General features: G+C 34.2%; 2 protein-coding genes across 2 annotated transcripts; both read right to left on the bottom strand.

The window, feature by feature from the left end:
• Nucleotides 1-6,287: 6,287 nt before the first annotated feature.
• On the bottom strand, nucleotides 6,288-7,159 carry LOC147397685 (auxin-binding protein ABP19a-like). The gene has a single exon (XM_086449555.1). It carries the CDS (start codon nucleotides 7,047-7,049, stop codon nucleotides 6,423-6,425), a length of 627 nt encoding a protein of 208 aa, XP_086305681.1. The 5' UTR covers nucleotides 7,050-7,159; the 3' UTR covers nucleotides 6,288-6,422.
• Nucleotides 7,160-11,849: 4,690 nt separating this feature from the next.
• OPR3 (oxophytodienoate-reductase 3) lies at nucleotides 11,850-17,123 on the bottom strand. Its single transcript, XM_086449554.1, has 5 exons — nucleotides 16,948-17,123; nucleotides 15,560-15,700; nucleotides 14,185-14,315; nucleotides 13,716-13,901; nucleotides 11,850-12,643 (listed from the first exon to the last, which is right to left on the bottom strand). The coding sequence occupies exons 1-5, from the start codon at nucleotides 17,019-17,021 to the stop codon at nucleotides 11,979-11,981; spliced, it is 1,197 nt and encodes a 398-aa protein (XP_086305680.1). The 5' UTR covers nucleotides 17,022-17,123; the 3' UTR covers nucleotides 11,850-11,978.
• Nucleotides 17,124-26,372: the final 9,249 nt, after the last annotated feature.

The raw sequence follows: 26,372 nt of genomic DNA, 5'->3' as shown, positions 1-26,372 counted from the left end.
ATGTGTAGTGGTATCTTGGATGTACTTGAGAACATCCAAGAACCTCTTGGCAGCCTCCCAATTACTCTTCACAAGGGCTTTATATAATGGCACATAATAGTTCATATCCTTACTTCCTTCTGCCAGTCCACAACCATAACTTATGTGAACCAACTTATATTTTGTAACTTATAATAGTGCTATATAGTACTAAAAGAGAATATGATGCATGAGATACATTGTATCATTATCAATAAGATAGTAATGGAAAATAATACATTTAGTTTCTCATGCTCCTATTTTCTTACATATACCATATAGTTTAGTGGACTCTTGGCCAAAGTCGGCTTCAAACTTGGCCTAGTCCACTCAGATCAATTGCATTTTTGAGTTGACTTGCCCATATGCCCATAAAAGTCTTTTTCCCAAGTCGACTCAACTTGATGGGCATTTGAATTGAGTAGTCGAATTTTAAAACATACAAGAACAAATTCTGTACGTATAGGTGGAATTTTATCAAAGAAACATGATACACAGACTAGATATATGAGTAGATCTAATTATGGTCATTAGCAGCTTACCTTGGGTATTGTATGTGGTGTTGTCATTGGCAGACAGCTGTGTATTTGTCGTTGCTGGAGATGGACCCACCATTAGAGAATTAATCTTTCACTCTTGAGAACAAAGATCTAATGGTTCTGATAATGCCATGTTCAGCTCATCAGCTCGACTGGTTAGTAAGCAGGGATCAGATGGTGCAACTGATTTCTTGTCACCTTTCTTTAATGAAGACATCATTGCAAGTGATAATGAACTCCAGTTGATTTCGTGAATGATGACAAACTCTTAATTGGTCAGATTTGCAGAAGTAGGGCTATATAAGTAGTTGAAATGGGTCCCCTCATGCAAGTATTCTTGGAGTGTATTTAGCTCTAAACGCAAAAATTCCTTCTACTACAAAAACTATCCTTGGAGTCTAAATTCAATCTCTTTTTTTCTCTTTATTGTGGCCAATTGTCCTTTTTTTTTTTTTTTTTAATCTTTATCAATTATGATTAATCTTCTATGGGATGAGGAGAATTTTACTTGATCTAATATGTAAAACCTTAATTTACATTTGTTGGGTTGTTTTACACTGACTACGTTGGACACTGCCTTCAACACTGTGCTGATGTGGCAGTGCAGTGTTGAAGGCAGTGCACAGTAAGCCATAAAAAAAAAATCTGCAGTTCCTTATGCATTGCCACACATCAACGCAATATTGGACATAAGTGCCCAATGAAGTCAGTTCAGCATTTTCCTATTTTCTTTTAGGAAAATTTCCCAAATAATTATCAACTTTTCTGTTTCTTCCCAAATCGTTACTAGTTTTCCTGAATTCCCAGTTTGTTACAATAAATGACTTATTAGATCAAAATACCCTTAAAAGATAAAAAACAAGTTTTCTTTTTTTTTGTATGAAGTGACAAGTTGTAAGGTATGAAAATGGAAGCGAAAGCTTCCTGCATGAACTGATTTCATTAGAGCTTTTTCTTCTTCTCCTGACATTTCTTCTTTGTTATGGATGGATCCTTTAATTTGATAACTAAAGTAAACAGTACGACTTCAACATTTCAAATCTACATTAAATTGTTTTAAAAAATTACCCCTAATTTACATTTGTTAGGACGTATTTATAGGTTTGATTAGGCTTAATCGGTTAATTTTTATTTTTGTAATTGTTGGAGGCCCAAAATGTGAGATAATGCTTAGGATATGACTTTTCTAATGAAAAAAAAACCTTATAAAACAAGAACGAGGAATTATGAAAAAAATATAAGGGAAAACTGAAGAGAAAAAACATGCCACGATAGAAAAAACCTCTCTCTCCCGATTTGAGCTAGAAGTTTTACAAGATCCTCAATGAACTACAGCCATGATTACTGAGATAAATGTTTTGTAAAAGAATCATAACTGGGAGTTTGTTCATCTTCCTTTTGGGGAGCGGATTGTGGATTGTAAATGGGATTTCATTGTCAAGTATCTGACGGATAGTACTGTTGATCGATACAAAGCTTGCCTAATTGTTAATGAATTTATGTAGACTCTAGGAAAAGATTTTGGTACTATATTTGCTCCTGTAACTAAACTTTCTATTGTTCGCATTCTTATCTCTTTAGCTGCATGTCTCTCGTGATCTCTTCACCAACCCGATGTGAATAATGCTTTTTTGAATAGTGATCTGACTGGGGTTATCTATATGGACCCTCCTCCTGGATTTCGTCTTTAGGGAGAATATTCTGGGAAAGCATGTCGTCTCAAATCTCTGTATGGCCTAAAGCAGTCTCTGCAAGCTTGGTTTTAACGTTTTTATGAGGTTATTTTATTTATAGAGTTCTCCAGATACCACTTAGATCATATTTACTTTGTTCATCGAGGATTGGATGATCATTGCACCATTGTTTTGATTTACGTAAATAATATTATCTTGACTGGAGATGATACACAGTATATTGACAGGGTAAAGTGTTATTAAGTCATGCTTTTGAGATTAAGGATTTAACTCTACAAATATTACAAAGGCTTTGCTCAAATTATAATCTTAACATTATAAAACTTTATAATATTCCTTCATACAATTTCAATGTTTGTTCACAATTATAAATAAGCTCATATAAAATCTAAACCCAAAAAATAGATATCTACACACACACACATATTCTATTGGCACCGCATTCTATTGGTACCCCCCAACTTTTACTTATTCTAATCCATTCACTTATTTTCTTTATTTTTAATTGGGGTGTAATAAATAAAAGTTGAAAATGTTAGTTTTACCCTTTTTTCCAAATCAATTTCGCTTCAAAATCACTAAAATGAAATCATGCATGATTCAGAAGAGCAGACACTTGAGGAAAAAAATCAATTATCACAAGCTACCTCAAAGTAATAAACATGGGAGGGATCCACAGAGATTAAAAAAAGGAATGAAATTAAAATGAGAAATTCATGATTGAAAAATCCTAAAATATTTAGAGAGATTGATGATCTTAAATCCGAAAAGAAAAATAGAAGATGAAGAGTTAAAAGATATTCGATTGAAATAAAGAAGGGAAGATCGTTTATTTTGGTTGTTCATATCAAAAAATTATTAAAACAAAAATGTATGATAAGATCTAAGAGTGAGAGTAAGAATAAAAAAGGGGAAGTCATGCATTTTTATCTAGTAAAAATCCTATAGCGACGGCCAGCATATGTGGTCGTTGTTAAAAGATCATATCTATAGCGACAATTAAAAATACGTTCATCACAATAGATTGTCACTATAAATCATATTTCTTGTAGTGATAACATCCCTCTATTTTTAACGAAAATACTCTCCATAATTTTGTATATATTTGATATATTTTAAGGGATCACATGGTAAATTTATTCTTCTACCCTTGCATTAACTCATGATTTATCTCTTATCACTAGTTTTTGTGTAAATGTGCAATTCTCCTACTTTTGGCTATTACTTCTTCCAAATGCCAATTACCTTCATATTCTTAGTTTGTTAAGACTTAATTTAAGGTGATTGATTACCCTTTGTACTTAATTTAAGGTCATTCATTAATAATTCTTTGTAGTTTGATCAAATTCAAGATGTCAAGATTTTTTTTCTATCAAAGATAATTTTCTATAACCTAAGAACGATTATCCTTCTACCCTCAAGTTTGTTAAGAGCTTAACCAAAAAAATTGATCACAAAGCCCCTACTCTCTTATGTCATTTACTCTTGTTGATTTTCATTGAAGTTTGACCACTTTCAAAAGGTATGGACACCCTTACCTCTCAAAGAGAATTCTTTAGAGCCTAAAGAGTAATTATCCTTTTAACTTTAGTCTGTTAAAAGACATGAGAGTCAATTGACCCTTAGAACCTTCCCTTGATTGGTTATTTACATGTCATTATAACCAATATTTGTCCAACTTATTGTCTTTCAAGGGCAAAACCTTCCTTGCCCTCCAGTAGAAAGTTTTAGAACCTTATGAGCTTTGACATTTTTATCATTTGATCAAATATATCTATAATAATCCGTAGAAGAAACCAAGTGATATATATACAAAATGGGGGCGGATCAAGGGACATATGTAAAAACAATGGTTGTTCAAAATATGAGTTAGAGGTTTTGGATTAAGCTGAATTTTTGTGAGGATGTTCTCTATGATGAGAAGATCATCATCACAAAAAATCAGCTCAATCTGAAACTTTTAAGTCCATCAAAAGTGATTTACAAATTATTCGTAAAAAATTGACAGTCCACATTCTAAATCACTTTTGATGGGGTTAGAAGTTTCAGATTGGACTGATTTTTTTTTAAAGATGATCTTCTCAGCATAGAGATCATCATCACAAAAAATCAGCTCAATCCAAAACCTCTAACCCATATTTTGAATTTGTTTTATTATTACATTGTTTTTACATATGTCCCTTGATCCTGACCCATACTAAATATATCATTAAACTCCAGTACAACCTTCGGCGTTGTAATGAGATATACTAATCTAATAAAATAATGTATCTCATGAATCTAAATACAATATACTTGTTGTCTTAACACCCAGTCCTTACTCTAAAAATCATTATCTTGGCCCTTTTTCATCATTCATCAAAAGAATACTCAGATTGTACTTGATATATTGTGTACACATCCTTTACATTGATTGCTTCAGTTTGTGTCATCGCTAGCTATATATGCGATTGTGTTACTTGAGATACATGTCTGCAATGCAACATAAAAATATCGAGAAACCAAAAGACTAACATCGAAATAATAAATAGAAAACAAATATGTAAGCAATGCACAAATAGTGATAATAAGAAGAGAAGAAGATGATCGATCTCCAAGGCATATTAAAGTCGACAATTCAATAAGGTGACATATTCACAATGGAAAACTTGTTAGCTTGATGGCCTTCGAGCCCATCTTGATCCTTCTAAGTTGACTCAAACTCATTCGAGTTTTAAAACCATGGTCGTACAATTCACCATTGCCAAAGGAAGAAACAAACAAGTTTCAACCACTGGGTTTTGTGGATAAGATTATCACCTCTTTCTAGACAATATTATCAACTTGTCGATGAGCAATAAGAACTCTTAATCTTAAGTATTTTGCTTGTTTTCTTCCATCAAATACAATATTGATAGAATTTCCATAAGATTCTCATTGGATACTATAATGATGAACCAATGCTATGATGTCACATGTATTGAAAAAGCAAGCGTGATTGGTTGGTGGAGAGAAAATTTTGGAACGGTTAAAAATTCTAATTTTAAGTTTGTTTCAATACAACACAATGTGAAAAAATCCTACATTTGATAGTTGAAGGCAATCGAATTTCGTAAAATTTGACGGACTAAGACGTCAAAATTTTCATTGTCAAATTTTATTTTTCAATGGATCAAAATCATCAAATTAATGGAGGATGGAAGAAATTTGATGGCTCTAAGCCGTCAAATTGGGGAACATAAAAAATTTCAATGGCCATGGGCCGTCGAAATTCAATTTCTAAAATTGGTGGGCTTTGACCCATCAAATTTTCTTGTCAAAATTTTAAGTTTTCACATAGTGCAAGTGACGTCATGCCATTGGTTCATCAGCTTAGCATACAAATTTCTTAACAGCAAATCGGTACCCAATACACCTGGGTACATGTGATTGGTGGATCCCAGATTTCTGTTAGCAGAATTTTTTTCTGCATTTCATTATACCTGAATGTCTCCATTGGCACCAGCCAATTAAAGAATTTCACAATCACATTCTGTCCCATCTATCTCTCAAGTGTCACCAAAATGCCCCTATTTTTAATTGTAATGGATTTAAAATTTTGTAGTATTTTCTTCACTTATGTTCTTTTAATTTATAGTTTTAAGTGGGAAGATGGGTTTTAGATCCCAAATCTTTACCTACAAAAGTACTTCTTAGTACAAAATCATTTGACAAAAATCAATGATATATTTTACGATAATGTCAGTTTAATTTTAAGGCATATTATAGCCATTTTAAATGTATACAGAAGTAATTTTCATACCAAATGCCCAATAACTTTGAGAAATTGCTTTCAGAATCCAAACAGCCATGTTAACCATCATCAAACATCAAGTTTTTGCAATCCAAAATCCGTAAAAAAGATTGTGATTCTTGTCAATTAAAGTGATTCCATAGAAGCATTTAAATTAGTTGAAATTAATAACCAAACCTGCCTAAAATGAGAATTTGTCAGTAAATCTTTTTTATCTGCAACATCGTACAAACCATTATTTAGTAGATTAGAAAAATAACCAAAGATATAATGCCAAAAATCATCATTGATTAGAACTTAGAAGAAACCATAGCTCACAAACCTCGATCACTAAAAATTAAAGAGACCAAAGCAACTACACGTAGAGAATTGAAAGAAAGAGAGGATTACATTTTAGACTTAGCCGGTACCGCCAAGGATGGCCTTGAGCTTCTTCACTTGAGCATCATCAAGAAAAGTGGTCTTCTCCACCAATTCAGAAGGCAAATCGTTCGCAAATAAGACGAAATCAAGGATTTGAAGGCCAGGATTTGGGCTACTGAAGCTAACAGAAGCAATGGCCACAGACCCACCAGTATTCAACTGGAAATGCAACAACCCTTGAGGGAAAATCATGATATCCCCAATCTTAAGTTTCTTAAGGTAAACCTTATTCGCCAAAGAAACAAAACCCGCAAGTATCGAACCCTGAAGGACTAGTAGGACCTCTGATGCGGCCGGGTGGGTGTGGAATGGGACGACACCGCCTGGAGCGATATCTAAGCGAGCCATGGAGATCCCAAGCCCGTTCAAGCCGGGGAACTGAGGGGAGAATGCTGGTGTCACAGCAGCTTTGATGATGTTTGAGGTGTTACCCGCAAAGCCGAGGCCAGAGAACACAAAGTCATCAACAGTGACTTTTGCCATATTTTTACAAGAGTAGCCGGCCGGGCCTTCGGGGGCTTTCAGGTCTCCAACGCAGAAGTCAGCGGCATGAGAAGAGGAGAAGAAGAGAGCAAGGAGCAAGAAGAGGTGAACCATCTTCATTGTTGTGAATTATGATTAATGTTGCTTCTCTTAGTCTGTTAGTGTGAAATTTAGTAGTGTTTGATACCCCATTTATAGAGGATGGGGTGTACCATGGATGCTTTGGCTTGGTGGTGCAACTTCAACTCTACGTTAGATAGGTAGATGGATAAATAGATAGATGCCCTTTCACGTGCATGAAAATTTCGAAAGATTACCTTACAAAAGACAGAAGTTGAGTTGTGCATGAGACAAGAAGTCTCTTTCTCTCAAACGCGTAGTAAAAAAACGGACATTTTTTCCCATTCTATGGTGACATGACAAAAGCAACCTTTTAAAATTTATTTTCATTATATTTTTTAAATAATGACAATCAGATTGACTGTAGGAATTATAGATTTTAATTTTTTTTAATTTAAATTATTATAATCATAAGCTTAAGTTATCTGAGTTGTTCAATAGATTAAAGAGTTCATGATTTTCAGGATTGTTTATGAGTCCGATTCGATTCAGGTATATAAATGTAGAGTTTGATAATATGACTAGTCACGATGTGTACAAGTTCGAGAGCCATTGATTTGTATGCCTTGGGATTCACTTTTATGGGAAACTACAATCGTATATCCTGAGACATATAGATCTATGGTTCTCGAACTTGTAACATCAGGGAGTCGATTGAGTATGTCACTTGGCGAGTCATATTATCACAACTCATGATTGTATGAGTGCTGATTTTCTAACTCAACCTGACAAAATAACTCATTGATGTGGAATGTACAAGAATTATCTACAATTCTTGCACATTCCACATCAACGAGTTTTTGAGTTATTTTTTGCCAACGTTGAGTTAGAAAATCATTACACTAATTGTATAAATAATAATCAAAGACTTTGGAATTTGACGGCAGCTAAACTCTCAAATTAAATGATCAGATATTGTAATTTTGTCAATGTCGCACTCTCTCATTGAAAATTGCTATAGGATCTATAAGAAAAAAGTGCTACAGAGAATCCATTACCCTTTAGAAGATATTATTTCCACAATTTTTGTTCGCTAAATATTGGGACCCTACTTTCCAAGTGGTGCAAACTCGCTGCCAATATAAAAACTTGATGCAAAAAAAGAAAAAGTTAGTGTATAGTAATTAGTTGGTGAAGGTGGGTTTTGAACCAGTATAATGATTAGTAATTCGTTACTACTATTATGCACTATATTGCCCCCATCATGGACCATCAAAAGTTGATCTAATAGCAATGTATGAGTGAGATGCTATCGATCAATTAAAGGGCATTAGCACTATCAAATCATCCTCCAAGATGGTCATTCATTCATTGATGGTGTGTTTACTGAAAAATGAATGTTAAAGTAAAACAAATTTACTCCCTTTTTTTATCTGTTAGTGTTTACCATCATTTTAAGGAAATATATAAAAAGTGAAGATACCTGCATTTCACTGAGGTGAACAACATGAGAATCCACAAATTAGATAAGTTTGAGATTTTAATAATGTGGTCCATGAGCATATCTAGAGAAAGAAAAAGAGAGCATAACAAGACATTTGACAGCTAAAAAGATGTCTCTCTGCAAGTCTTCCTGATACTTAAAGCGGTAACCATAAAAATTGTGTGGATTATAGTGATTCCCCTTCTTTTAGAGTTTCTGGGTTATAGGGAGCAGGCAAAACTTTTTAAGGATTTGGATTTTCCGAAAAAATGAAAAACCCTTACTCAATTTGACCCCACATTAGGTAGTAGGGCATTTTAGTAATACCTTATGAAACTATGAAATTGGTAATATTAGGTTTACCCTTGATTGAAAGTCAAGAACCTTTCGTGCCTGTGAATTAATAATGAAATTTTGATTTTATTCAAGATACCCTTTCGAAAAAAGTTAAATTACCAAATCAAAATTTGGATATAATCTAAATTTTATCTTTAATCCATCCAAAAAAAATGTTAGACTTTCAATCAAAAGAATAGACCTAATCTTGAATTTTCCAGGAGGATTTCTTATGATGGTATTACTAAAATCCTGTAGCTAGGAAGCATCACTAATGATAGGGGCGGTGCTGTAACCCACCCATCCCCACCCCACCCCAGTTGAGAAGAAAAAAAAAAAAAAAAGAATTTTCAATTTTAAATTTGGGAGTTATGTGAAAAAATTCAGTAGTCATCCATTTTCAAAATCTTGAATCAAGTTTAAAAAAAAAAAATTATATTTTGAATTTTTTGTCGTTTTTTTTTTATTTTTTTATCAGAGTTTTTTATAAGAAACTTAGAGGGTTGTGGCATTGGATTGCTGATGTGATAATCCATTTGAGTAAAACGACCCTTTGTAAGATTTAAAATCTTACCAAGAAAATGTCTCTCTACTTTAATTTGATTTGTAATAGAATTTAGAAATGAGGGGTAAAACAAGAATTAGACTTTACTACCCTGAGCAAGGGGGAGGGCAAGGCAAGGATAAGGTTAGCAGAGAATGTGGGACAGCTTGAGGTACAATTGGGAAGTCAGCCTCAATCATCACCTTATCAGTACATGGTATCTTGTAGAATATTCTTGACGCTGGATTCCATTATATTTTTTCTGTGACTATTTAATCCCACTTTATGTTCTATTTAACCGAAGGTTGTTCATCAAGCAACTTGTGCCCGAATTCATAATATTATTTGACACAAAATTTATTCGAATTCCCATGTAATGGAGTTTAAAAACCTTAATTAACTAAGATTTCAGATTCCATAGCCCATATGTACCTTTTTTTTGGAAGGGCCATAGCCCATAGGACTTGTTGATCAATCTAATTGGTATTTCGCTAAATCTTAATTATATATGTTTATCTTCAACCTTAGCATTCTATTTCTATACATATCAACGTTCAAATCTCATGATTAACTACGAACCTTGGAGAAGCAGAAGACAATGAAATTTTCTGTATGGAAAAAAAAAAGGGGGTTTTCAAAGGGGTTAAGATGAAATTGATTGAATTTGAATCGTGCAACTAGAGTCATGCTGGAGTGACCTCAGGATTGTACTAAAAGCATCTATGGTTGCTATACACTTTCACGTCAGGATGTGTGATATGAGGTACAATCTTGAGGTCACTTCAGCATTATTCTTTTAACAGTTGTATTTATGATGAACATGAGTTGATTTGAAAGATAAACAATCTAACTTAAGAACCTACTTAAGAACATGAACATCAGTATTTCAATGGGGTTGTCCTTCTTTGAAAATAGAGAAGATGCCTGCTTGCCTTCCAGGATTAAAGAAAATATACCTGCTTTGATAGGACCAGAGTGAGGTGCCTTCGTCAAACGGGACCAAATTTTAAATGGGGTTTTGATTGTTAATAAACAAATTGACTAAAGGTGTGGTCCAAAAATTAGGCATTATTTTGTAAGATCAATCTCGACTAGGCATAGATCATACTAACTGAAAGTTATTGAGATATTTGAAGAGCTGAATTAGGATTGGGTCAAGATATATGGAATAATTGGATTATGAAATGTGTTTTCTTTTCTTGGTTCTGTATTTTGGTGGTTGAGAGTCCAACAGCTTTAATTAGAAATTTTAAAGGCCACCAGCCATGTGATGCTCTCTTTCCGTTTTTGTTTAATATTGTTTAGGCATTTGGAAAGCTTACTTGTGCCTAAGGTTGTGGTCATGTTTGTTGCAATACCTATCATTCGGTACTAGTACGTCAGTGACTAAAGCTCTTTCATAAAGAAACGTTAAAATGTGATGTTAGGCATATTGGGCTAATGGGTTACTTAAGATAAGAATTGATTGAGATTTATTATGGATAGAATTTGTCTTTAGATATGATTTGATTTATTATGGATAGAGTTGGATTAAGTTCGAACTCCTGAGTAGGAATTAATCTCACGACTTTGAAGAACATACTCGAGTCGGTGAACCATTGTTCTACCAGTCCGGCGGTAATACTTAGAAGATTACCTTAGGTCATGTTGGCTTTGGCCAACTCCCTAGAAACCTACACCTGATGACACTCAGGACCATGGGACATGCACAATATGTCAAATGTGTGGGGTTGTTTCTAGAGGAAAAATGGGCCAAGGTGCACATCATGACGATGAGGTGAACCCCTTACACGGTTTTCATACACGGTTTCTCATGTTGTCTCGGCACCCATCTGAGTTCAAGTTGACTTGTTGAAGTCGTTTCGTCAAAATCAATTTAACTACTTAAATTGTTATTACTATTTTTTTACTATAAATTGGTTAATTAGATATTCAATTATATATATTCTATAAATATTTAAATTATCGGACCTGTCATCTCTAGAATTAGTTAATGTGATGGGCAATTCACAATAAAGTCTTGCTCAATTACCTTCAAGATAAACATGACTCATCCTCCCCATGCTTATTAGTTAGAGTAGTGCTGGAGTAACATCAAAATTGACATCGATTCACACATTGCTGACATGAAGGTGAGCACAGAACCAAGGATGCTTTTCACTGTATCTCAATGAAAAGCATTTATGGCTCCTTACATTCATCCACATCGGTAATGTGTGAATCAATGTCAATTGTGACGTCACTTCAACATTGTCCTATTAGTTACTGCACAACAATCAATTAGGAGGGCCAAACAAGGGGGAAAATGGATGTCACTCACACTCATGGTTTTAAAAATCATTGAACTGAGAGGACCCAAATCATATCGGTATCATTCATGAAGGAAACAACGAGAAGCCAAAAACAAGATGGTGTGCTCATCCTTCAAGTTCACAGACCTGGAAAAGGCTTAAAATTGATTCAAGTCATCTTAGTATTGTTCATGAAAGGAATGAAATGAAACGTTAAACCAAATCTAAATTAATTCTTCCATCAAATAGCAAGTCAAAAGTGCAATACATTCTGAGACCAAAACACATTTTTTAAGTTTCAATAGTCACATGGTTATCTCAAAGATACATAGAAACTAGAGTCGTGATGATATAAGCCCATATTTCCCTTGTTCCTGACCTAAATATGGGTAATCTGTGTACCCCACAACAGGATCTGGGGTATAAAATGTAGCCCTCACATACCTAGTCAACGCTGCATTCTCCTTAAATCTCAAAACCAAGTCTGGGTTCGATATAAATAGACGACCATAAGATACTAAATCAGTATCTCCATTTCCCAAAGCTTCCATCCCAAGCTCCTTGGTGTACCCACCACTACATATGAAACTACCCTCATAAGCTTTCCTCCAAGTCCTCATCATCATCAATTCTTCTTCTTCGCTCCCATGTCGACCCGTTTCTGTCTGTCCGTATGCTGTATATCGAGGTTGAGTCACGTGGAGGTACCCAAGCTTCTCACCCAATTCTTGCTGGAGTTTGTTGAGGTTCTTGATTACAGCTAGGCCAAGGTTGAGTGGGTCAGAATCCATAGCATCTAAGTGATCAATTGCGGGTGAGATTCGGACCCCAACCCGGTCTGGACCAATGGCTGTGGATACTGCTCGGGTCACCTGCATTAAGAATTTGACTCGGTTTTCAAGAGGTCCACCGTACTCATCGATTCGATCGTTGATCCCGTTCTTGAGGAATTGGTCGATGAGGTATCCATGGGCTCCATGGATTTCGATGCCATCAAAACCTGTCAATCAATATCATGCCTGATCAATACATACCAATAATGGTCCTCCCATTCAAAGGTTAAGATCTTTTGATCATGTCAAAAAAAAAATAATAATAATGTAAGGGAAGCAGCAATGTGAACAATTTTGCAGGTAAAGATAAAGACCCATGTCATCATTTTCATGTCTCCCATTAAAAAATAGAGTAGTATTATTACTCCATGTGCAACCCATGTTATTGTGCCCACCACCCTTCATCAAAAAAGCTAAGGCAAGAAAGCAAGAGGTTGACTATCTCCTTTAGTAACACTTATCCTCACTAACGTTTTTTTTTATTATAAATGAACTATATATTTTTCTGATTATCCAAATTCTTGTCATTTTCAATTTTTCTCTTTCCATGTAATGATCTTTCTTGTTAATCTTCTTTACACAAAACCCATTACTCAATTCTCAAATCTTATCTTTTGTTGGAGTATTTCTAAATAATACATAAACAAAAATAATATTATTGTTATCTAAAATATTATTATAAAAACCTTCAATTATATTAGATGATATCCTAATTTTTTTTTTTAAACGTTTACAAATTATAATGGTTTCAATACTCTTTTTTTTTGGTGGGTAAGGAGCACTTGAACCGACGAATCTCAAAGTTGCATGGCAATGTGTTAACCGAGCTATGGGTCTAAGCCCCCAAATGATTTTAAAACTCACTCTGAGCCATAATTGTCAAATTGGCTTGGCGATCTGGACCCGAATCGACTCAATTAAACCAATATAGAAGGCCATATCATGGCGAATTAAGATAAAGTAAAGTTGGAGGCACACCCAAAATTGCCTAGTTAGAAAAAAAAAATCAATGAATCAAATCAACATCAGAATATACCTAAAACCATGTGACATAAGGTTAAATCTATACTCAATTCATAGTCTCATTTTTCTACTTGTTGGGGCTCATGGAGATCATGTTGAATTGACATTAGTAGTTATATTTAAATTGATAATGTATTAGTTTGAGAGATTCATCTTTAATGTAAAAAAAATATTTTAAAAAAAATCTATCTGATAGTTTATTAATTCTTTACTAACCAGCTTTAATGGCGTTCAATGCTGCTTGGCGATAATGCTGCACTACCTCTAGTATTTCATTGGTTGAGAGAGCATGAGGCCTAGCATAGTTTCCATAGGATCCATCAGGCATGAGGATTCTCCACCTTCCTGAAATCGGTTTGCTTGTCGACGAAATAGGAGCAGCAGTCCCACCAGGTTGAAGAACTGTAAAGAGATAATTAAAACTAATAATCATTATTATTATCTATGATGGGGGATTCTTAGCTCATAGAAAACACGAAATCCGAATCCCTATTATTTGTTATTTGCATAAGTAAATTCGTGAAGATGGGATTTTGATCTAAGATCTTCGATATTACTATTAACAAGACTATATACTCTCGTTGAGATTACACCTTAAAAATGCTGCTCTTGACAAAGTTTGAACCTACAAGATGTGGCCCACCAAACTAACAATCATGATTCATTCATTTATAGCTTTAAGTACCTTGATTAGATGCGCGACCCACATGCCATAGTTGACAGAAAATGATGCTCCCTTTGGCATGAACGGCATCCACAACCTTCTTCCACCCCTCGATCTGCTCATTTGTGTAGATCCCAGGGCAGCGAGGAAACCTGGTCCCACCTTCACATATCAGTATGTATAATAATATCCTACATTTTAAATCACTTTCACCGTTGATCAAGATAATGAAGATCAACCATGCTAAGTGGTGCTTCGAGCTACCACATTAATTGTGGAATGCGATTTTGGAGACCCCGCATTCTTTTTTTGATAACCAGGTATCCCTGTGGAAAGCGGACCGAGCCCGCATCTGGGCTTTGCCTAGTCCATAGACCATGGCCTTGTCCAAGGACTAGTCCTAGGGCATGTGCAATGCCCGCACATCACACACACCAGGTAAGTGTGGGTGCGCCCTTGCAGGTGAGAGACCCCACATTCTTATTGACCCACATGTATAATGTGAGTATTTTTGTAAATTCAAGATGCCCATCAATAGATGTGGCCAATATAATACGACTGTGGGTCTCCAAAATGTCACTCCCCAAAAAAGCACTCCCACGTTATGTGGTGGATCCCATCATTGAGGTTGAAGAAATTTTCTTGGCAGGATTATAAAACCTAAAACTAGGATAAAGATATCCTTATCAAAACATTTTGATGAAGATGATTTCTTAATTTATAGTCGAATTCAAACAATTTTTATAGATGATTTCTAGAAAGTTTTACTATGGATCTAGACATTACCCATGATTTATCAATTTAGGATTTTGTTAACATGCACACACCAAGGTGCATTAAATACACCTTGAAATTTAATTTTCTACCAAAAATGCCCTCAATTTTTTATTTATTACCAAAAGTAACCTCAAATGCTTATTTCGAAGGTGTATTTAATGCAACTTAACGCGTGGGCACATGTTAACAAAACCATCAATTCATTATTGACATTTGACGAGTCTGAGTTTGAAGCTTGAAGCGGGCAAGTTGCTCCAAAATTTTGTAAGGAACCTCCTCGTTACAAGACACATGGCTTTTTTATTTACCCACATGACGTACTCAATCAACATATCTGATGTGACATGCTTGGGAACCGTAAATCTGTATTTCTCGGGATACACTATTTTATGGGGAAGTACAGTTTGTGTATCTCGAGATATATAGATCTATGGTTCCAGATTATGTCCACATGAGGGTGTCGAATGAGTATGCCACGTGGGTAAATCAGATTATCACCATTGTAAGAATAATTCCTCACACTACAGCTTTTTAAAGTAGTGGCGGTGGGTGGTGGCATTTAGAATATAAAATGGACACAAAATATGGCCCCTAAAAGAAATGGTAATTACGAGATTACCCGGCGGCTGTAGGAGAGATGGTGGTGCCTTCAGTGATTAAGAATCCACCTTGTGTGGCTCTCTGCGTGTAATATTCAACATGGGCTGCCCAAGGTATTTCATTCGGAGCTCTGCATCGCGTCATAGGCGCAAGAACAACTCTGCAACCAATCGCAATAAATGAGAAACCAAAAGGGCAATTTTTGTAAATAAAATTACCAAAAAAAACCCTTTACTCACCCAATATTAATATTAATTAGACTAAAAAGTAAAGCCTACTTTTTAATTGTCTTCAGAGGCTATATTAGTAGTAATATCAGTCAGAGACAAAGGGCAATTGCAAAAGTTGCTTTGAAATCAGTAGAAGACAGGGATGACGATGCACCTCAGTTTTGGAGACAACTGGGCGAGGCCATCACATTGACTCGTCTCAGATCCGAAAACTCAGTTGAATCAATTGAATTTGGCGTTTTATTTATTTATTTATTTATAAAATAATTGTTTATAATGATTAGATTATTTGTCATTAATCTATATACAAATGATATTTGTATCATCATCTATTGATTTACTTTACAATAAGATAAACTATTATTATTTAAAGGGTTTGGGAATGATTCCTTAGAAAACACGTGACCTATTCATTAAGAATCTTGATAATCTGACTACTCCACGTGGCACACTCAATCAACTCTTTTGGCGTGACAAGTTTGAGAACCGTGGATCTGTTGTATGTCTTGAGATACACTTTCCCGTAAAAATGTATATTTTGAGAGAACCGTGTATCTTATCACGTATCATGAGTGTAATCAGATTATCGCGACTCATTTATTAATGAGAGTTACTATTGCCTCACCAACTATTACTAACGCCACACCAATTTTGTGCAATTCTTTTTGGGGAATTGGTGTGGCATGAGTAGCTCTGCATTAATAAAGAGAGATTCTATTGTCACACGAACTTTTACTAAGAGCGCTCCGATTCATATCAGATCAAGAATTCTCGCACATGTTGAGGTGCTTTTAGTAAAAGTTGGTCTGGTAATAGAATCTCTCTTAACACGAGATGATTCGAGTCAACTCGCCATTCGCAAGAAAGTAAAGAATTGGCCTCAAAATTGACGGAATTACCCTTAATTGGTTTCATATGTATTTCATGGACTCTGCTTGTCATGTTTTCAAACATAAGTAAATTTGCAAAGCTTTTCGCGGGGAATTAGAAGGGACGCGCGAAATTTTAAGATCGATCAATTAGGCATAAAGAAACTCAATACAAACTGGAATCAAACCCGAATAAATAGTCGTTGAAATCTTTATCAGCAGATACGAAGATCTGACGGTACAACGACAAGCAAAGCAGCAAAAGATGTTGCTACGGAGAACACTAGATCAGAGAGGGAAAAACTAACCTGTGAGAGAGATTAAATCTCCCCATCTTGTAAGGAGAGAAGAGAGTCGTCCGATCCCCTGAAGATTCCACCATTTTTTTTTATGTGCGGTGAGGATTCGGTTCGCCTGTGTATTTGAGAGAGAGAGAGAGAGAGAGAAATAAAATGGAGAAAAAAAGGAGAGAGAATAAATAGAGGATGTTTGGATTCTATTGGTCGGTGGGAGATGATGTGGCGTAGTGTGGTGTGCGTAAACACGCCTAAACGACGAGACTTTCGAGTTACGAATTAGGTAGGTCCGTAGTTTTGCCAATAATTCGAGTCAAATAATTGAACGACTGGGTCCCACTGTGTATTATTTATATAAAAGAAAATGGTGATTTAGATATAAACCCTCCAGGTTTTGATGAATATTATGAGATACCCTTGTGTTTTAAAAGAGATGACATACTTTTAGCCAAAAATCAATTAAGGTGTGGGTGAATTTTTTTTTTTTTTTTAACCTATTAACACCCAACTTTTGTAGAAAACTTTTTTTTTTTTTTTTGAAACATGTTATCCCCGTTGGTAGAGGATCAAGACCCAATCCATCAGGGAGTCCATGGGATAAGCCCAACCCAGGTTTTCTAGTTATTCTCGACATGATTAATCCATGATCACATGCATCGACTCACATAACACATGTCACATTTTAATCAAAAAATGATCCTCAATTTCGAATTCACAACTAAGAGGAACGAACTCTAATTTTTTACTTATTGACACTTAACTTTTGCAAAAAACTCTTGATATTATTTACCCAAATATTTATCATCTTTGTTTTTTCTAAAAGTCAAATCTTATTATAGAACTTTAAGGGTTGAAGAATAACCTCAATGTTGAAAACGAGAGTAAAATATTTTACTAGTAGAAGATGGCTGGTTCGGGAGGAAAAATCCCTGAAGACTTTGGACAAATAGATTGAAGATGAGGGCATTTAGGTCATTTTCTATCAACTGAACAGGTGAGACCAAGATCAAGGGGTATGTCACTATTTTTTTAAAAGGTGGGGGCCATCTCAAATGTGCACTAAAACGTGAAAGTTATGTCTACACGATGTTCATGATGTTTTCAACGAATAAATCCTGTGGTCTTCCGTGGCTCCTGGTGAGTGCTGACTTTTGAAAAGCAATGGGACTTTAGTCGTGCGTGAACTTCGATTTGAGAATATCTATCAAGAATACCTTGAAGTCCAGTGTCCATCGGTCGGTTGGACTGCTAATCCTTCCCAACCAGCCCAATTAGATAATGGCTTAGGCCTTGATGTTGATCATTAAATGCGGGCCGGGCCAAATGTTTAATTTTCTGTAACCTGAGCAGGTTGGCCTCTGTTGGCGATGGTATGTTTGTTTCTCAATGTATATATATTATCTACTACATCGAGCTTGAGCTTGGCCAAGTGATTTTTTGCTCATAAAATTTCTCATCACAATGGTCGCAAACTCTCTAGCGTGTGCCACGTCAAATCAATGAGGGTAATTTTGTAAACTGGGGATGCCAATCACATGGGTCATGTGAATTTTTTGAGCTTGACCTAGGCTTATATGGGTGAACAAAGATTTATTATTTAGAAAGTTATGTGCTAAGCTGATGAACCAATGGCATGACACCATGTGTATTAAATGAGCGAGAGTAATTGGTTACTAGAGAGAGAATTTTGTTGTAGTTAATTTGAGTACGAATTTGTTGTAAAGAAATTTTTATGCTATGTTGATGAACCAATGGCATGATCCTACGTTTATAGAAAATTACTAAAATTACAAACTCCTAACCGTTCAGAGATTTTCTCTCAACCAACCAATCACGAATGCATTTTTTCCAATACACATGGTGTCATGCCATTGGTTCATTAGCTTAGCACTAAAATTTCTTAACAGAAAATTTGTACTTGTTAATTGAGTGCTTTTATTTTATTTTATTTTTTCAATACACATGACGTCATGCAATTGATTCATTAGCTTAACACATAAATTTCGAAATAGCAAATCTTTGTTCTATGTGGGTCAGTCTTAAAAGTTGGCCAATTCATGCCCAATAAGGGCTTAGGGCTTAAGGCTTGGCCTGACTTCCTTCCACCTGTTGACACTCCTCGGGAGTAGTGGATCGATCATCGATAAATATTCCGAAAACATAAATAATAATGGCCAGACAGAAGCCTGAATCAAAAGTTAAATTTGGTCCAACATCGAACTTAAAGCAATTGTTTAGATTTAACGCTATTGTTGAAGAATAAATAATACTTATCTTTGGGGAAGAAAAAAAAAAAAGAAAAATTAAGGAGAAAATAGTGCTAAAAAGAAGTTTCCTTTGCTTCAAATAATTGCTTTAAAACTTCGACAGCAAAAACAACTATAGGTAAAATGTTCAAAAAGACATTTTCCTTATGAACTTTGTAAGATTTTAAACCTTATTAAGAACCGTTTTGCTCAAATGGATAATCACATTAGCAATCCAACACCACAGCCCTCTAAATAAAATAATTTATGTTGAACTTGACCGAAGGTCTTGAAAATGAATAGTTACCGAACTTCCACCTAAGTCCAAAATTTAAAATTAAAATTCAACCATGGAAAAAAAATAAATTTAAAATTCATATAATTTTGTCCTCTACCACCCGGAAGCATTGGATTATGTATTTTAATTTGATGTCATAAGGCGAGTCCAAAGACCCTTAATAAGGGTGAAAGTCCTTACTAACTTAGTAAGGCTAGTCGGATTAATGTTAAAATTAGAGGTAATAAATACCTTTTGCTTGTAGTAGATGTACTTTTGCCCAAAAATTTTTTTAAGGTGATATGGCAAAAAAAGAAATAGGGGTATCATATTTCTCTACTTCTCTTTCTCAAACATCTTTCTCATCTGAAGGTGTCAAGTAAGCTAAGTTGGTAAGGCATGTGGAGTGCCGATCCCACGACCTAGGTTCAAAGCCTATTGAACCGCTTCAAGCCTATAAACCTCTCACCCAACTTAGCTTTACGAAAAATAGGACTCAACAAGAAAAAAAATAATGCTTAAAGGAAACAAAAAAATCTATCTAGATGAAATTGTATGGGCCGAAGGATGAATCGAAGTGAAGTATAGAAGCCAGTGTTGAATCTTTCCAACACTATCAAGGTAGCAAATACTTTCAAGCTTAGGCAAAATACTTCTCATTAAATTGGATCTCCGATCTCTTGTAATCTAAATTGTGCTTCGTAGGGGTGGACTCCATTTTCTAAATTTTCAAACATTTTACATTAATTTATTTTTTTAAAGAATTAGGATTTTATGTTTGTTTTTTATTTAAATAAAATAAATTCATATTAAAGTTTTTATTAAATCATTAATGAGTTTTTAAATTTTTTTCAAAGGAGATGTATAATTTGAAAAAATGAACCAAACAAGTTTATTATATATAATCAAAATCTAAGTTGATGATCCCAAATTAATGGACATTAGTGCATGGCTCAAGAAATTTATGTTGATTCAAAGATCGAGATTTATTCATTAAGATTCTATATGAATAAATTTAGCTAAAAGATATGAATCTAAAATTGAAAAATCTTTTAGAACATATATATCATAAAGACATGTACAATACACCTGAATTGAAAGAATTTGAGGCTCATGTATCAATTAATGGTGATTCATTGCATCAAGTACATCTCCACTACAAGAGGCTTCGACGATCTTTAAGAAATGTATACACACCTCTTAGCCAAGTTGATTTGATAAAAAAATTATTATTATTATTTTTTGTTTTTGTTTCTTACAACGAAAATCAAATTTTGAGTTCGATTTTCAACATTTTAATGGTTAAAGATTAAGAAAGTTGTACATAAGTTGTTTCTTACATTTGACAGAGATGCTAAGTATAGCTTTTTGGACAAATAATATAATAAACCTGGGCACTGTTTTACCTTCGATGGGTCAAAAAATAACACTTTCCTTGGCAGATGACTTTGTGTTTAGTTAGGAAAGGCGTGTACTATGCATTAAAAGTCGTCGAGTCGACTTGTAAAACGACTTGGTTGGATTTTGAAGTGACTCATCCCCAAACTCAATGGAACCTACTTGTTAAGTAAACTCTGAAAATCATCAAAATCAACTTGTCGACTTTGTTGAGTCAACTCAACAAATACTCCAAGTTAGGTAAAAGCTCAAAGTTATTTGATTATTATATATAGTATATTTAGGAGGAAAAAAATGTTTTATTTATTTTAAAATCTTAAAAACTATTTTTAGATATTTATAAATTTAGAATAATTTTTGTTGATTTGACTGAATCAACTTGCTAATGTTGACTTGACTTGACTCAAGTTTTCTAGTTTTAAGACTGTGAGAGTTGATACCTTAATCAAAAGGAAATCCATTTATAATTCGTTGGTCATGTCAATCCATATAGTTGGTTTTTTTTTTAATCCTCCAAAAAAATCTATGATAGATGTGCACTTAAAAGATGGGTATGTTTGGTTTACACCATGATTCTTGACTTCTTTCCTTTCTAGAAATCTTTTATTAAAAGAAAATGTAGAATTGGAGGGTCCACTATCATAACATGATATATATAATAGACAAGTTTGGTTAGAATTATCCAATAACATTATAATATAATAGATAAGCTTTGTTAGAATTATCCAATCAATGATTCTTTTTTGGTAAGAAAGATATATAAGATGGAACCATAGTGGACATCAACTCCTCCTTTAATTGGAGTGATGTATTTGAAAGTGGACAATTGTGTAGTCTATTTAAAAAGGATCTTAGATTTAAAAGAAACGATGTATGATAATTCTAGGCCTAACATGCTATTAGGTTATGTTTGGATTGAGAGAAGTGAAGAGAAGAGAAACTCATTAAGAGAAGAGAAGAGAAGAGAAGAGAAATTCAATTTCTCTCCACCATATTTAGATTGACAGGAGAGAACTCGGGACAACTTTGAAAATTTTAAAAATCTTAAAAGAGATCTAGGGGCAGAGTTGGAATTGTAAAATATTTTAGAAGGGTTTCTCTCTTCTTCTCTCCACTTTTGGAGAGAAAGGAAATTAGCATTTTTTTTTTCTTCAATTCTTTTCTCTTCTCTCCCCACTTAACAGTCCAAACAAGAGAAATGGAGAGGAACTCATTTATTTTCTCTTTTATCTTCTCTCCATTTCTCTTTATCCAAACATAACCTTAAAGAAATAACTAGGCAATAAGAACTCTTTTAAAATATATTATTATTTTTTAAATATCGAAATAGCAAAAATAACTCAATTGCACAAACACACAAGGATTTGCGATGTTTGACAGTGTGCCTATGTCCACAAAATAAAACAAGAACAATCATTATTTTCTCATAAGTTTGACAATCCTAGAGATCTCTATTTATAATACCCGGGAGTTACTAAAACATGTAAAACTCCTAAGAAAATAGAAAATAAATGTTGTGTAAACCAATGAAGATTTTTCATTCTATCTTTCACTTCATGTCATCGTCAAATGACCCGTTAATTAAGGATAATTCTCTCCTTAAAGAGCTTTGCAAATAATGGGAGGAGTCACACTCAATCAAAATAACTCTATAGTGAGTTGGGATTATCTTCAAACCTATTGTAAGGGCTCTAAACTCCGATCTATAATCAATTTTTTCTCCAAATAAGAGACTAGAGCTTTATCATGAATCATAAGAAAGAAAATAAATCAAAATGCAATTACACATAAAACATAGAGATTTTGCATGATTCCCTAAAGATTAAGGCATGTTCACGGATCACACCGATTCCACTATGAAGAGAAAATCTCAATTACAAATTATACCTTTCCACTGAAAAAGAGAAATACATACCCTCAGAAAACCCTAACTATGATCTTAAACCCTTCGACCAACGAGCACTATGTTTAATGATGAACATAATATAATGTTTAAAGGTCATCATCATAGTGTAGACCTTATCCAATTACTATGGTAGGCAATACAAATCATACTTCATTATTTAGCTTTATCGTGAATTATATCTTTATTGAAGATGTATGATGTTTTATTAATTCTTTGTATTTCTATAATGCCTTTGTAATCAAAATATTTTTCTACTACAAGTTGTTCTAACATTGTATGAACACATGCATGACAGAGCACATATTTCTATTAGTAGAAAGCATGTGTCATAGATATTTTGCCCCTAAAACTGGAAGTTAAGCAAATATATTTCAATTATTTGATATTATATAATACCAACAAAGACTCAATTAAAACATATAACTTGATTTTATATACACACTTAATGCAAAGTATTCACTCAGCCTATTTCTTACTGCAAACACAAGTGAAAAAATTTGTGAACCCAGAGTAAAAATAGGAAAAACTAATCATGATTTGCACCTAAATCTTGAATTAATTGGAGAACCATGGATGACAATAATGGACCTCAAGAAGAAGTGAGGGGTAGGAAGAGAAGAAAGGAAGAACTATGTTTAGGGTTTTGGCTTTATGATCTAGTGTAGTTCGGCATTACAAAAGGAGCATTAAATGAAATCGATATATCCAAATGTGTGGAGCTTACTGCGTATACAAGATAATCTATACACCCCCCCTTCTTTGCTTCCCATTGGTGCCAAAAGTGTCTCTCATGTTCTTCTCCAATAAATAAAGAGTCACAATCCAGGGTGGCGTCCCATTCTTATAACAACATATCATGTCTATCTCATGCATTTTGGTTGGAGATTAAACACATCTGGTTGCGTGTCATATAGAAAATTGCTTGATTAGGAGCCCAACGTGTTTTAAAACTCCTACCAAAATGTGGCACGTAGAGGTATCGCTCCTATTCTATAGGAGCGGGGCACCTTACTTCATCCTGATTCAACAATAAATACAAGTTGATAAGCACAATTAACATGGTTAAAGATGCAAAACAAAAAGTGCGCTACTCCAATACTTCCACACAGCTTAGAATATTGGGGAAATTTTAAGAATTGTCCAGAATTTCGATAGAAATCGCTCTTAATCAAATGAAAATCACAACCCATATTAACATATATAATCTTTATCTGATTGTCAAACAGAAAATTCCAATTATATAGTTTAGGTCCACATAACTTTTTTTGCAATTAATAATAGCAATATGCCGTATATCAGAAATGTTATTCCAATTCTTCCCATTGACCATTATCATTTATAGCTAGCGTGGCATAAAGTGGGTGTACCATGGTACCTTAGTTTCCTAGTAAGCCTTCTTGCATAGAAAAAGAAAGCACAATAAAGACTTTCACATGTTACTTCTAATATAATATAGCTTTTGGCCGACTCATCTTTATCTCCAATTTTGCTTATTGAACAATTTTTTTTCTTTCTTGCTCATGAGAGTGTTTATTTAATATTAGATACAAACCTTATTTGCATTATGTCAAACTAATTAGATAATTAGTGTAGGAGCAAGAAAGAATTAAGTCAAGTTTGTGATATGTACTGACTGATTGATCCATAAATCAAAGGCCAAATGATGGACGCATTTTATAAATAAATATAAGTGTACATGTAACCTGACACTGGACATAATAATTTGAATCAATTGTGATATCGATCTTACATATGACCTTCATGTAAATTTGTGCACGAAATTCGATAATCCACACATGTCAACATTTTTAAGAATGCATTACAACCACGATGTTTTATGATCAAATAAGGGATCTAAAAATCTATAAGCCCAATGGATTGACCTAATGGTAAACTTAACCTTGATAAGCTCTTCAAGAAGAACAAGTTTGGCGTTCGAAGTCCCAAAAAGCAATAAATTTCATGGTGGTCCGATTGACCCTTGATTGGATCAATTGCACGTAGGACTTTCCAAGGGGGTGGTGCTTGGGACCATGCGATTAGTCTCATCCGAAGGGTGAGGATACCCATGATAAAATAAAATAAAATAATTATAAGCAGATAATGAAAAAAGGCAAATATACGTATCTCTAAAAAATCAAGTAGAGGACCTACCATCATAAATTTTAATTGTCTTGATTATTTAGCTGCGACTAACCAAAGGAGATGTCCTTGTCATTGAATCTAATTCTTCAAAACATACGTTTCCATCTCTGAAGACTAGACCGAAGTCAAGGGCATGTCGACTAGATTGAACCTAAAAATGACGCAATATGACCCTGGTAGGCCGAAGCCATTTCACAGAAGCAATGATTAAATTAGGGCATCAGCGTAAAAGGAAAGAAAAAAAGGTTTGAATAGAATAGTACCCTCAACATCATATCAATGATGTTGTGTGTTTATAACTTTTACATATATAATATTTTATAAAATCAGACTATCCATCAGTGGGACCAGTGTTATTTACCATTTTTTCTAAGAGAGCACTGAATTCTATCATGAAACCTAATTTTGACCCAAGGATGTCTAACAAGTAACAACCCACTACCGAACAAATAATGTGAAATACCAAAATTGCAGGATAATAATTAGGTAAGGTGCGGGCATTAAACGTTGCACGGGACTAATCCTTGGACAAGACCATGGCCTATGGATTCGAGAAAGCCCAGATACAGGCTTGATTTACTATTTATAAGGATACCCACTTAAAAGAAAAAAAAAAAAGAGAGAGAATCAACACTACCTAAATTTCTTAAAATAAAAGTAGAAGGAAGAAAAAAAAAATGCAAATATTAGTTGAGTTGGTAAGATGGTTAGGTTGCATGTGTCAAGAATCGAAGGTCTTAAGATCGAATTGATCGTTAAGAGTCATCCTCAAGAATTTATCCCCATTCAACTTTATCGTTCAAACATCAAGAGTGGGTGACATTTTTGAGAAGATTGAAGATGATGGAGTTTTGAAAAAAAAATTCAAGGACCCTTAACTAGACTTGAAGATAAAATCGAGGTCCAAGCGTTAGAGGTTTGACACTGAACTAACATGGAGGTGTGCATGAAATCATAAATGCTTTTCCTCGAGATATAAGGGAATTTTTTTTTATAGTTTTGTGCACACCTTCACATCAGTTCAAAGTCAAATGCAGAATCTCGAGGAAAGACATTTATGGTTCCATGCACATCTCCACGTTAGCTTAGTGTTGAGCGCAATGTCTTAAGTAATCTATAGAACGACTCAGTTTATTTACACTAAATATTTAACAAATTGAAGATAATGTTATTCTAATTTAAAATTTTAAAAATCAAAGATGTATTTTACAAGAGATTAAAGACAGACATTTTGACAAGTGAAGTATGTCTTCACTATTCAGTTTGTAAACTCCTAAGATATCTCGAATATTTACCAAACTTCCAAGGGATGCCTAAATTAACCCCCCACGACACTAGATTAAGTGGATGTTAAAGTTGGAATAATTTTTTTTACAGCATAAATGAGTAGGAAAAATTATGGAGATTCGCAATGAGTCCAACAACAACCACTCATCGTTCTTTCTTGTGATGTACTTGATCTCGC

The sequence above is a fragment of the Akebia trifoliata genome, chromosome 8 (genome assembly GCF_017979445.1).
Source record: "Akebia trifoliata isolate Shusen 1 chromosome 8, ASM1797944v1, whole genome shotgun sequence".
NCBI classification, from domain to species: domain Eukaryota; kingdom Viridiplantae; phylum Streptophyta; class Magnoliopsida; order Ranunculales; family Lardizabalaceae; genus Akebia; species Akebia trifoliata.
The sequence above is the reverse complement of the archived record's forward strand: the minus strand, read 5'-3'. Positions and strand labels throughout refer to the sequence as shown.

Bases quoted from the DNA above. Each gene is read 5' to 3' on its own strand.
- LOC147397685 (XM_086449555.1), bottom strand. From the start codon at position 7,049: ATGAAGATGGTTCACCTCTTCTTGCTCCTTGCTCTCTTCTTCTCCTCT.
- OPR3 (XM_086449554.1), bottom strand. From the start codon at position 17,021: ATGGTGGAATCTTCAGGGGATCGGACGACTCTCTTCTCTCCTTACAAG. The intron at 15,701-16,947 runs GTTAGTTTTTCC...GATTGGTTGCAG, and splicing joins AGATTTAATCTCTCTCACAG to AGTTGTTCTTGCGCCTATGA. The intron at 12,644-13,715 runs GTTAGTAAAGAA...ATTGATTGACAG, and splicing joins ATTGAACGCCATTAAAGCTG to GTTTTGATGGCATCGAAATC.